Raw genomic sequence first — 14,237 nt, 5'->3', positions numbered from 1 at the left:
TCAAAGGTTCTACCATGATTCCGATGTTGTTTAGTTTGTTCTATACTGAACAAAAATATAAATGCAATATGCAACAATTTTACTGAGTTACAGTTCATATAAGGAAATCAGTCAATCGAAATAAATTAATTAGCCCCTAATCTATGGATTTCACATGACTGGGCAGGGGCGCAGCCATGGGTGGGCCTGGAAGGGCATAGGCCCACCCACTTGGGAGCCAGGTACACCCACTGGGGAGCCAGGCCCCGCCAATCAGAATATTTTTTTCCCCACAAATGGCCTTTATTACAGACATAAATATTCCTCAGTTTCATCAGCTGTCCGAGTGGTTGGTCTCAGACAATCTCGCACGTGAAGAAACCGGATGTGGAGGTCCTGGGCTGGCGTGAATACGGTCTGCGGTTGTGATGCTGGTTGGACGTACTGCCAAATTCTCTAAAACAACGTTGGAGGCAGCTTATTGTAGAGAATTGAACATTTAATTATCTGGCAGAAGCTCTGGTGGACATTCCTGCAGTCAGCATGCCAATTGCATGTTCCCTCAAAACTTGAGACATTTGTGGCATTGTGTTGTGTGACAAAACTGCACATTTTAGAGTGGCCTTTTATTATCCTCAGCACAAGGTGCACCTGTGTAATGATCATGCTGTTTAATCAGCTTCTTGATATGCCACACCTATCAAGTGGATGGATTATCTTGGCAAAGGAGAAATTCTCACTAACAGGGATATATGGAACATTTCTGGGATGTTTTATTTCAGCTCATGAAACACTTTACATGTTGCGTTTATATTTTTGTCAAGTTGAATATTGAGAATGTTCTACAACAGAGTTGTGGTTGGTCCTTCCTAGAGTGTTGCTTGAGACTATTTCATTAGGCTGTAAGTAAACAGAACAGAAGCCCAAGTTTAAGATTTTAGCCTCTATATTGATGTCAAAGTAAACAGGACTTGTTTGGAGAGCATTGTGTCTCAGCTCTGCATTAAGCCTTTAAGAAAACCCTTGATGTGGATCAAACATCCGCTTGGCCAAGCCTCCTCCAGGCCTCCTCTAGGCCGCCCAAAGAAATGCTGTGATCAGGGAGACATTCTTCACACACTTGGCTGTCAACCAACTGAATTTTCAGTCAACTTAACTCACAAGAATGGGATTTGAGGATTTTCTCTCTCTACCCCCTACTGCCGAATCCGATCCCCCTCTCTCACACACACACTTGTTTAGAGCTTGCAAGAAAGGCATTTCACTGTACTTGTGCATGTGACATTAAAAACGTTTTCAACTCTTTCCCTTGCTCAACCACTTTAAACTCTTGGGAATTTCTGATAACACATTCCAGATAAATTGGGCTTCTGTCTGGGTAACACATTTTGACAGTTGCATAAATAAATATGCCGGCCTTACCCAGAATGCAATAGAAAGAGATGTTGGCTAGCTAGTACATCTCTCTGAGCGACAGTAACCAGGAAGAAAAGATAAAACAGACTAAACAAAAATACATAATAATGAAAAAGCAGCAGTGAAAGAGAGAGAGAGGGTATAAGACAATGAGAAAGAAAGAGGAGAGGGGAGAAAGAGAGGGAGAAAGAAAGAAAGACAGAGAAAAAGAGTGCTGCTGTGCACCGCAGAACAGTAAGCCAGAGCCACGTCAGCACAATAGAAGGGGAGGAAGAGTGGATCCCCCTCCTCCCTCCCCTCCCTCCATCTCCGTCTGCCTCTCTCTCCATCCTGCCACCACTTCCAGACCTATGAATTTTACTGGAGTTTGATTTCCACTGAATCTGAGCCTGAGGTTTCCAAAATGGAAGAATTAGTATGCCTCTATGACTGTCTGCTCATTTTCTTCTTTCCTTTTTCAGTGTGTCTGAATTAGAAACAGAACGAGCTCCATCTTTATTCAATGCAGATGTGCACAGATGGAACAGACGTGAGGAGGATTGTAAAGAAAAATTGAGAGAGAGAGAGAGCGAGAGCGAGAGAGAGCGAGAGAGTCTGTGTGTGTTATGAGCAGAGGAGGCTGGTGGGAGGAGCTATAGGAGGTCGGGTTCATTGTAATGGCTGGAATGGAATACATGGAATGAAGTCAAACATGTGGTTTCCGTATGTTTGATACCGTTCCATTTATTCTATTCCAGCCATTACAATGAACCCGTCCTCCTATAGCTCTTCCCACCAGCCTCCTCTGGTTATGAGGCATGCTGTTATGCTGAGCTGATCTTGGACATTGGAGTATAAATATAAGTCACTCAACAATGATCGAAAGGCATTTCACTGTAGTTGTGCACGTGACATTAAAACTTGAAGCTTGAAACTTGGCACCAGAACTGTTCATGTAAGGCCAAAAGGCTTGAAACAACCACAACCTGACAGGTCTATAGAGTTTGGCTAAAATTCAATCCAAACACTCCAACAGAGCTAATGCTTACTGAAGTGAATTATGTTGCATGAAGGATTGAGAGATCATGGGAGAGGTGGCGGTGGGAGACTGTTTGTGAGCATGGTGTGTGTGTGTGTGTGTGTTTCTAGTTTTAATGTCACATGCACAAGTACAGTGAAATGCCTTTCTTGCTAACTCAAAACCCAACAATGCAATAATCAATAACAATGTATTACTAGAAAAAAAGCACACGAGAAATAAGAATAGGAAATATGAAATACCCATTAAAGTAAGTAAGTAAGTAAGCATACTATATACAGGAAATATGTGTTTCTGAAAAGCAAAGAATATTGCAATTCCGAGAGTCCCATTGGTAGCGAATCTGCGATCGGAGGTCATCCATCTTATTATCAAGTGACTGTACATTCGCCAGTAGAATGGAGGGAAGAGGTGGCCAGTTTTCCCTTTGCCTTAATCTCACCAGGACCCCCCCTCTCTTGCCTCTGTAACGCCGGCACTTCCTCTTGGGTAGCCCAAATATTGGGTTGGAATTACAGAGAGAGCCCAGGGCAGATGAGTCGAAGTAGAAGCCGGAATTGAGGTAAGTACCTGCCGATCTGATGTTCAAGAGTTCTTGTCGGTTGTAAGAAATAATAGCTGATACATTACGTGAAAATAGACTAAAAATGAACGACAAAAGAATCAAAAATAGCGAAGTTGGGTCGGCGCTTGCAAAACAGCAGCCATACAGTACGGCGCCATCTTTGATGTCTATGTGTGTGTGGAGGTCTATAGTGGGAGGTGAGTCTGCACATTTGGCCCACCCAATCTGCAGTGCTGTAAACTAGCATGTGATCATGATGCAATTGCCAATAAAACAGATAGCTAGTTGGAAGGGGAGCAGGGCGTGTGAGGGGATGGGAGGAATGGCACAGGTGGGAGGAAAAGTCAGGGACTTCTCAGGCAGGTCAGAACACTACACCAGTGTTCTACAGTAGTTTTTTTATTTTTTATTGAGCAGCTAATAGGAACATACTTAGTAGAGGAGAGGCCACAAGCAGCCAATAAGAACAAACTTAGCTAGGTAGTATCTTTAGCATCCCACTAACACGAGTCAGGATAGGAGGAATCTTAAAAGCTAAAAGCATTAGATGATATTTCAGTAAACAAGGTAATCTGTACATTGGAGTAGTAGAGGACGGGACGATCAGAGGAGATACAGTAAGTGAGGAAGACATGAAAGAAAGGAACAGGTATCATTTCAGTTTAGAGGTCAAAGGAGATCAACCAATCAGTGAATGGTCATGATCAGGTACTTACCAGGGTACAACTGTTTGGTGGGGGCACTGAGCTGGGCTTCTTTGGATACTCTGTAGGCCACATCGGCTCCTTTTGTTGACTTCCTATGCGCGCAGAAACCTGTCGTTTTCGTAACGCCGTCAGGTAAACTGGGAAAATCTAAAATCTTCAAGAGGTCCGCTGGCTCCACTACAGAGGGAAAGAGGGAGAGAAAGATTGTAGATTAGACTCATATAAAGACACTCATTTCAAATGCAGACTCGCATCTCTCAATAATCACAATAAAGTCTACCACAGCACAAAGCCATGCCACCCACAGTGTTAAAAGCCCCCCACAACAGGAGAGACAGTCAGTATCCACTCCAAGTAACCCAATTATTCAGACTGTAGACAGATAAACATATCCTCCTTTCACTAACCATTAACTGGGACCTGCTTACAGTAGAGTAGGTGCACTCCAGACCCCTTCTTCCTATCCACTCCCCTCTGACCCCTATTCTCGCCATCCTTTTCATTTACGAGACAGGGGGACAGTTATAGGAACACCCTAAACTGTGAGTGTGTTCTACACTCTAAACACAGATCTAGGATCAGATTAATGTGCCCAATTTCCAAATCTCAACCATTAGGGGGTTTAAAATATCTGTACTTGGATAAGGGATAAAGGCAACTTCTACCTATGCAAATTGTGTGGATGCTATGATGGACTAGAGACATGACAGAGTCCATCTCTCCATCCATTCATCCCCTACACACTAAAGCTCCAGTTGCCTCCCTCTTCCTTCCCACAAACATACAATTAGCACAGTCGCAGGCCTCCAGAGCACCACAAGGGCAGGTGCAGGAGCAGGAGCAGCATGGTCGGGTCAGGACAGGGTGTGACATTTTGGTTGGACCCCTGACCCCACCCCTGACCCTACGCCTGCTGGCAAAAATAACCCCAACAAGCCATGAACAAACAGCTGTGTCTGCAGACAGATGCTATACTGTAAAAAATGAAGTGTTGAATCTACTTAATAAAATTAAGGCAACACATTTACACAATATTATTGAGTAAATGTAATATCCTATGTTTTTGAGTAAAATAAACTTGAATAAGTTGTTTGAATTTACACAAATAAAGTCCAGGGAATTAATAATAGGCATAAAAATGTGTTGGATTTAGAGATAATATGATTAAATATGAGTTGAAGTAACACAATTATTTAGTAAACTGAAAATATAAGTGTTTCACAAACATTTAATGTTTACCATTGTGTAATGTATTTGATAATTTGCCATATTAACCCACTTTATTGAGCACAGTGCTCAGTCCACCAGTAGTAACTGCAGACAAACTGCAAGCATTACAGAGTGCTGCATTTGCCTCCGTCATTAAGAACCGTGCTGGTGGGAATAGGTTGTCTCATCATTGAACATCAATGTGCTTGACTGTTTTGATAGCCGTTCATCATGAGCCATTACACCTCTTACAAGCTGCTTAATACTAATACAGAAAAATAATTTTCTTTCTTCAGACATGCATACAACATTGTGTAAAATAATAATAAAGTCAGAAAACTTTGAATTACCCACAATCCTCTAAAAGTATAGAGAAATATTATCAAATGTTTAGTAAATTAAATCACTTAAAATGCTTACTTAAATGTTTTGGTAAAATGAAATGAACAAATCATTGAAAGGACCCCAAAATTATTTGTTTACAGCATACTGATGCTGCAATGGTCTCTGCCTCGAGGCTGCTGCCCAGAGCATAGAGCAAAGGCCCAGTGCAACTCAGAGCAGAGTCACACACTGAAGGTCTGGAGACAGAAGAAGGGATGGACAAATATAGGGACAACATAGGGTCTATGTGAGGGGTAGAGGGAGCCAATACAAAAGGGAGGTGATTTGAATGTAGTAAAACAATAGAAGGAACCGTTTAAAGAACCAAAACAAAGACAAAAGCACACATTCTCTGGCGCTGTGTTTGCATTCTTGTGTTCTGTTGAACAACTCCAGTAAGGCTGAGAAAGGCTCTCTTTAAATATGCATGCACGCACGCACGCACACACACACACACACACACACACACACACACACACACACACACACACACACACACACACACACACACACACACACACACACACACACACACACACACACACACACACACACACACACACACACACACACACACACACACACACACACACACACACACACACACACACACACACACACACACACACAGGTAAAACAGGGAGGATCGGGTGTCCGGTCAGCCAGGACCACACACACTTAATCAGTCTGTTCAGAGCAGAGCTTTCAATAGCCCCAACCATCTGAGAGAGAAAGGATGGAGGGAGGGAGCCCCACAACAGACTCCAGCTGAAGGTCATTACACAGGGCTCTCTAGTACAGTACAGTACAGATCAATTCAAATAAACCATTCCAGCTCTTAACAAAATTCCAGATCCAAACCCACTACAGACACACATGACCATCGATCACCATCACCCTCCACAGCTGTAGGGGGAATAATTTCCTTCATAACTTCCACATCCTCTACCGCTGTTGATATCATTGCATCACTGTCAGCTAGCTACAGAAAGCTTTGAAAATGTGCGCTCTTACAATATCTGAATCTGGACAGGCATCTGACCCATATCACACACAGCACGAACAATTATCCCACACATACATGTAAACACACCTAACAACACTCACGGTAGGTCAAAATGCAGATTGATACTATATAAACACATAGAGAGAGAAAGAGAGAGAGAGCGAGAGAGAGAGAGAGAGAGCTCTTTCATATGGGTGTGTGCTGATCACTAAGAGGAAAATACGTGGGATTGGAGTCAGCATGAAACCTACGCACCCTGGCAAAAAACAACATACCACAGAATGACAGAGCCTCTTGAAGCAGTTGAAGGGCCTAAACGAAGACACTGCTTTGTCTCTCATCCTCAGCTCAGAGTGACACAATGCACCCACCAGCTAGAGAATTACTATCACTGGCATTGCTGACTGACAGACTGAAATGTGATAGCTCGTCTAATAAACCTCTACTACGGTCGGATAGTTCCCCCTGTCAAAATGAAGTAAAACATAACACTAGTCAACCCCTTACAATGGGAAAAAAATTGTAAATCTAAACTATTGCATTTATTTAAAGAGGAGTCATCTTGTCTTTATAGACAATACCTCTGACATCTTATCCACATCAGTCTCCAGAGGACATACTGTATCTACAAGAATAGAATACTCTGTGAATGCATAAACCTGCTGACTCTACCCTTTCTCTAGGGCCATTTGGGAATGCTCCCTGTCAATCCCATACCACCACACTGTTTACTTTCAACCTGCCAACAGCCCAGAGCCCGTCGGTCTCCCGGTAAACCCACAGCCACAAGGCCCATGGGATACTGAAGGCCTATATGGACGGAGGTGGAGAGGGATGAAACATCACGACAGCCACCACAGAAGAAGAACATTGACAGATTGCTAGGGCCACTGGGCACTACATCAAGACAGGACTGTCACACACATAGACACACATGTACTCACTCACATAGGTTCCACACGTGTGCGCGCACACACACACACACACACACCAATGCAAAGTTTCATTCTATAAGTGAATAAAACATAAAACATGAAACATAGAGTAGCAAGTATAACAAAATATGTCAATCTGACCACACACACACACTCCTAGGCTTTCTTCCTTTTATCTAATTGAAACCCCACCTAGCTCGATATCTTCAGGGCATCCCTCTCTCTCCTGATTACACAGTGGCTGAACACAGTGGCCTCTGTCTATAACCCTCAAGTCGAACTGATGTGAACTCAAATTACCATCTGAAAACACCCAAACCCTCTTAGTTAAACACCCAAAATCACTTAGGACCTTGTGGTAGGTATAGGATAACATTGTGGAAGGACATTCTGTATAGGCTAGCTACATCAAATGAATTATGACCGTAGCGGACTACATTAAAATCCACTGAGTCACAGTATGATGGCTATACGTTCTTCTAGCCAACGTTATGCCAGTGTGTTTTACAGTAATTCGTGTCTGGTGAATGTCATGTGTCTGTTGTGTGTCTTCTAGCCATATCCTCCATTCCTCTCTCCTCACTGTCCCTGTTTAGTCCTCAGATAGTCACCATTCATCTAGTCTGACCCCACTGCCGATCCAGGGTTCCCCACATCCATATAAGGACATAATCCAACACAGTCAAGAGTTCAACTTTAGTTGACTTGCTGACGCTCCATACCACTCCCCCGCTGTATTTTAATTTTACATGTACATTTTAAATTATTTCTTTAGGGGGTAGATCAGCTTTAATACTTCATATAGATTGTAACTTCTATCAATGTAATTGTCTGCATCACTTCCAATCCCCAATAAAAATTGTTTTTACAAATATATACATAAACAGCTCTGGAAATAATTAAGATACTTTTTTCTTAAATCAGCATCTCTACATGTATGACAGCCATTCCATTCCAGTGTCTGTTGGAATCCAACACAGGCACACCTCATTCTACTGAAATAGGTACTGATTAGGTGATCGTCTGAACCAAATCTTATTTAACGAGGAAAAGTATAAAAACCACTGCTGTGGTCATCACTATCCTCTTGCAATAGGACCAGCTGGATGGCAAAAACAGTGCTAATAGTACCTCAAAAGTATTATTAATAAAGAAATAACTATTGACCATGCCAAAAGAGTTGAAAAGGAAAGTTTTGAGTGAGGAAAAGAAGGGTTCAATTCTGGCTTTACTGGCAGAGGGATACAGTGAGCGTCAGGTTGCTTCCATCCTTAAAATGTCAAAGACAACGGTTCATAAGAACAAGGTCAAGCAGCAGACATTGGGGACAACAAAGCTACAGACTGGCAGAGGGCGAAAACGACTCTCTACTGACTGGGATGACCGCCAACTCATTAGAATGTCACTCAACAACCGTAGGATGACATCAAGAGACCTACAAAAATAATGGCGAAAGGCAGCTGGGGTGAAGTGCAAGGCGAGGACGGTTCAAAACAGGCTCCTAGGGGCAGGGCTGAAGTCGTGTAAAGCTAGAAAAAAGCCCTTCATCAATGAGAAGCAAAGAAAAGCCAGGCTGAGGTTGGCAAAAGACCATAAGGATTGGACTATAGAGGACTGGAGTAAGGTCATCTTCTCTGATGAGTCCAATTTTCAGCTTTGCCCAACACCTGGTCGTCTAATGGTTAGACGGAGACCTGGAGAGGCCTACAAGCCACAGTGTCTCTCACCCACTGTGAAATTTGGTGGAGGATCGGTGATGATCTGGGGGTGCTTCAGAAAGGCTGGAATCGGGCAGATTTGTCTTTGTGAAGGACGCATGAATCAAGTCACGTACAAGGTTGTCCTGGAAGAAAACTTGCTTCCTTTTGCTCTGACATTGTTCCCCAACTCTGAGGATTGGTTATTCTAGCAGGACAATGTGCCATGCCACACAGCCAGGTCAATCAAGGTGTGGATGGAGGACCACCAGATCAAGACCCTGTCATGGCCAGCCCAATCTCCAGACCTGAACCCCATTGAAAACTTCTGGAATGTGATCAAGAGGAAGATGGATGGTCACAAGCCATCAAACAAAGCCAAGCTGCTTGAATTTTTGCGCCAGGAGTGGCATAAAAAAAAACATCAATGTGAAAGACTGGTGGAGAGCATGCCAAGACGCATGAAAGCTGTGATTGAAAATCAGGGTTATTCCACCAAATATTGATTTCTGAACTATTCCTAAGTTAAAAAATTAGTATTGTGTTGTTTAAAAATTTACATGAACTTATTTTCTTTGCATTGTTTGAGGTCTGGCAACACTGCATCTTTTTTGTTATTTTGACCAGTTGTCATTTTCTGCAAATAAATGCTCTAAATGACAATATTTTTATTTGGAATTTGGGAGAAAAGTTGTCAGTAGTTTATAGAATAAAACAAAAAATTTAATTTCACCCAAACACATACCTATAAATAGTAAAACCAGAGAAACTTATATTTTTGCAGTGGTCTCTTAATTTTTCCCAGAGCTGTATATATACATATACATACATACACAGACATACATATACACATTCATACATATAAATACATATACATACATATATATATACATATCCTTTAAAAAATATATATTTTCCTTTCCAACCCCACCACCCCTCCCTTAATTGGAGTAAACTAGTGAACAACAATGCTTAGGCCTCTACTTCCAGCTTATATACTATACATACTATATACATTTTATGGACAGAGTCAATTTCACAATAATTATATTTTGTTTGTTTTTACTCCTGAACTTCCTCTACCCTCAACCTCTCTGATCATTTTCATGATGTCCATCCGGTTTGCCTCTACATGCCATATCCCCCAAACTGTGCTCTTTCACAAAAGTTCTCAACCTATATACTTATTATGGACGCAGTATGTTTTACATTAGTCATTTTGTTGTTATTAGTTGTTATTAGTCCCAACCTTCAGCACCATTCAACCCCTCCCATCTATCTCTTAACACCATCCATATTGGATTTTTACTTGCCATATATTTCTCAACTGTACTGTGATGTTTCACAAAAGTTCTGAACCCTTCTATTCTCATTGTTTATATAGATTGTAAATTGAAAATAAACATTTTTGCTAAAAGTATTATTATATTATTGATCGATTGACTATGACTTTTCAGATCACCCAGTAGTGCTATCTGCAGGGTTAGCTCCAGGTAAATATTGCAATCCTTCAGCCATTCCTGGACCTGTGACCAAAAACAAGCTACAAATGGACAGTACCAAAACAAATGATCTAATGATTCTGTCTGCAGACCTGGGAAGATTGTATCCCCCATATAAATAACATTCTATTGGTTGCAAAAATTTTGTATAATAATTTAAAGTTTTGAATCCAGCGTCGTTTTGCGTATCAGTTCATAAACCATGTGCCATGGAATCAGTACGTAAAAAATCTCTTCCCAACTATTTCGCAATCTATATGGGACGGCTGTCAATCCTTTGGTCCTGAAATGAAACTGTTATACTTTTTTATTTATCACAATTTTCTTTAACCAATTATGGTCTTTAATGCAAGGCCGACAGACAAGTTCCTTACTTTCTCCCCCTTCCACTTTCCTCTTCCATTTTTCCGACAGACAAGTTCCTCCCCCACTGTTACTACAACTGAGCTAGGACAGCTACAGTGGGAAGAACAAGTATTTGATACACTGCCGATTTTGCAGGTTTTCCTACTTACAAAGTATGTAGAGGTCTGTAATTTTTATCATAGGTACACTTCAACTGTGAGAGATGGAATCTAAAACAAAAATCCAGAAAATCACATTGTATGATTTTTAAGTAATTAATTTGCATTTTATTGCATGACATAAGTATTTGATACATCAGAAAAGATAAACTTAATATTTGGTACAGAAACCTTTGTTTGCGATTACAGAGATCATACGTTTCCTGTAGGTCTTGACCAGGTTTGCACACACTGCAGCAGGGATTTTGTCCCACTCCTCCATACAGACCTTCTCCAGTTCCTTCAGGTTTCGGGGCTGTCGCTGGGCAATACGGACTTTCAGCTCCCTCCAAAGATTTTCTATTGGGTTCAGGTCTGGAGACTGGCTAGGCCACTCCAGGACCTTGAGATGCTTCTTACGGAGCCACTCATAAGTTGCCCTGGCTGTGTGTTTCGGGTCGTTGTCATGCTGGAAGACCCAGCCATGACCCATCTTCAATGCTCTTACTGAGGGAAGGAGGTTGTTGGCCAAGATCTCGCGATACATGGCCCCATCCATCCTCCCCTCAATACGGTGCAGTCGTCCTGTCCCCTTTGTAGAAAAGCATCTCCAAAGAATGATGTTTCCACCTCCATGCTTCACGGTTGGGATGGTGTTCTTGGGGTTGTACTCATCCTTTTTCTTCCTCCAAACACGGCGAGTGGAGTTTAGACCAAAAAGCTCTATTTTTGTCTCATCAGACCACATGACCTTCTCCCATTCCTCCTCTGGATCATCCAGATGGTCATTGGCAAACTTCAGATGGGCCTGGACATGCGCTGGCTTGAGCAGGGGGACCTTGCGTGCGCTGCAGGATTTTAATCCATGACGGCGTAGTGTGTTACTAATGGTTTTCTTTGAGACTGTGGTCCCAGCTCTCTTCAGGTCATTGACCAGGTCCTGCCGTGTAGTTCTGGGCTGATCCCTCACCTTCCTCATGATCATTGATGCCCCACGAGGTGAGATGTTGCATGGAGCCCCAGACCGAGGGTGATTGACTGTCATCTTGAACTTCTTCCATTTTCTAATAATTGCGCCAACAGTTGTTGCCTTCTCACCAAGCTGCTTGCCTATTGTCCTGTAGCCCATCCCAGCCTTGTGCAGGTCTAAAATTTTATCCCTAATGTCCTTACACAGCTCTCTGGTCTTGGCCATTGTGGAGAGGTTGGAGTCCGTTTGATTGAGTGTGTGGACAGGTGTCTTTTATACAGGTAACGAGTTCAAACAGGTGCAGTTAATACAGGTAATGAGTGGAGAACAGGAGGGCTTCTTAAAGAAAAACTAACAGGTCTGTGAGAGACGGAATTCTTACTGGTTGGTAGGTGATCAAATACTTATGTCATGCAATAAAATATAAATTAATTACTTAAAAATCATACAATGTGATTTTCTGGATTTTTGTTTTAGATTCCATCTCTCACAGTTGAAGTGTACCTATGATAAAAATTACAGACCTCTACATGCTTTGTAAGTAGGAAAACCTGCAAAATCGGCAGTGTATCAAATACTTGTTCTCCCCATTGCATATGTTCATCTAGCCCAGCATCAGCACTACAACTTCATAGGGTTGTCTATAGTCTCTAATTACAAGATACTAGCTGGGACGATACTGAGAACACAAAGCAGACCAAACTCTTTGGTCCTTTAAAAACCTGCTGTATGTAAAATATTGTGTGTTATAGGTTGGACAATAAATACATGTTAACCTTGATGACAACATAATGTTTGTATGTTTGCAACATTAGGGCTGTTTCCCTAAAGGAGGTAAATTCACTTTGTGGTTTGTTTCCTTGCCACGATACTAACGAGTATCGCGATACTGGTATCGTCCCAGCCCTACAAGATAACAAATCAATAAATAACCCATATACTTATTAAAGGTCCCGTCCAACTCCGCTCTGTAGTTCCAGAAGCCAGAGCCATTTAACAAGGTTATATCTGACCCCCTGAACTTAGAAGCACGTGTCTGTCTATTTGGGCTTGGCTAGGCAGGGTCGGGTTGAAATGGTTGTGGGGGGTTGGCTTTCCTTTCACTCAACTGTAAAGACAGGAGTTTGTCTACTCTACACTGAGTCAATAACTACAATGAGCAAACAGCTAGTACAAGCTTACATTAGCAACTGGGAAATTAGCTACAATTAGCTGACAGCTACAGTTAGCTAACAGCTCTTTACTTAGCAAATAGCCACAACATTTGACACTGACAGCAGCAATTAGCTGATGACTGCAATTACATTAGAAAACAGTGTGACTGGCTCCATTGGAGAGACCAACTAGCCATAGGACTACCTCAGTAGTAGTATTATGGTACTTTAGCATATCATAAGTCATTAAATAATGCAGAAGCTACGTCTGAAATGACACCCTATTCCCTACAGTATAGTGCACTGTGAGTCACATAGGGCTCTGACCAAAAGTAATGTATGCAATATAGAAAATAGGGCGAGGATGACACCAGTATCACGATACTCATTAGTATAGACTGGTTGGTTGTTTAGCAACAAAACCGATGCATGCGCAACTATGGGGCAAAACTGACGGGGTTGGCTTAGATTGTTGACAACATATATATTGAAAATATAAATACATTTGCACAATGAGCACTTGTTTCTCAAATACATTGTTACAGTTGTTGGTTAGCTAACTAGTGAATTTTATCCATATTAGCATAGATGTGACATCAGTCAAAACAACTCAAAACAATACATGGTATCAATAACAAGATAAAACTAGCTGAAACGAGCCACCTACGATTCCCCACATGGCAGCTTATTGTCATAGTTGCTAGCTATCTGGCCATCCAGAATCACAACAACACACAGACTTCCGCCCCACTGAAGCATGAGCAACATTTTCGTGACGTTGTCAGCTAACCCGTCTATCATGGCAAGGAAACAAAACACGAAGCAGATTTAACTTCTTCAGGAAAACAGCCCTAATGTTGGAAACAAACATTATTATAGTGTCATCCAGAGTCACATTTATGTATCTTCCAAGCTATAGCACACAATATTTGACTTACATCAGATTTTTTAAGGACCAAAGAGTTTGGTCTGCTTCGTGTTTGAATTTTTGCCATTGAAAAAATATTGCGATACTGGTATCGTGACAGCCCTAATTGGAAATAGGGTGTCATTTCAGATTTAGGCTACCCAACATAGTTCTAGCATATCATGTGAACTATTGTCATGATGTAAAATAAGACATTGTTGTGTAGGTCATCGAGCAGTGCTTGGAGATGAAAAGGTGGAAGAAGGGGAGGAGGAAGTTTGGTTG

The 14,237-nt window shown here is 41.8% G+C and overlaps 1 protein-coding gene across 2 annotated transcripts in view; it reads right to left on the bottom strand.

The window, feature by feature from the left end:
* LOC121541486 (collagen alpha-1(V) chain-like) overlaps positions 1–14,237 on the bottom strand; it is a 152,258-nt gene that overhangs the window by 103,309 nt on the left and 34,712 nt on the right. For both annotated transcript variants that reach the window (XM_041850524.2, XM_045208033.1), the window contains exon 2: positions 3,695–3,862. In XM_041850524.2, coding sequence (XP_041706458.2) covers positions 3,695–3,862 — 168 coding nt within the window. The remainder of the gene's footprint in view (positions 1–3,694; positions 3,863–14,237) is intronic.

This window comes from Coregonus clupeaformis, chromosome 27, assembly GCF_020615455.1.
Source record: "Coregonus clupeaformis isolate EN_2021a chromosome 27, ASM2061545v1, whole genome shotgun sequence".
Classification (NCBI taxonomy): domain Eukaryota; kingdom Metazoa; phylum Chordata; class Actinopteri; order Salmoniformes; family Salmonidae; genus Coregonus; species Coregonus clupeaformis.
Note: the sequence above shows the minus strand (reverse complement) of the source record. Positions and strands in the feature narration are given on the sequence as shown.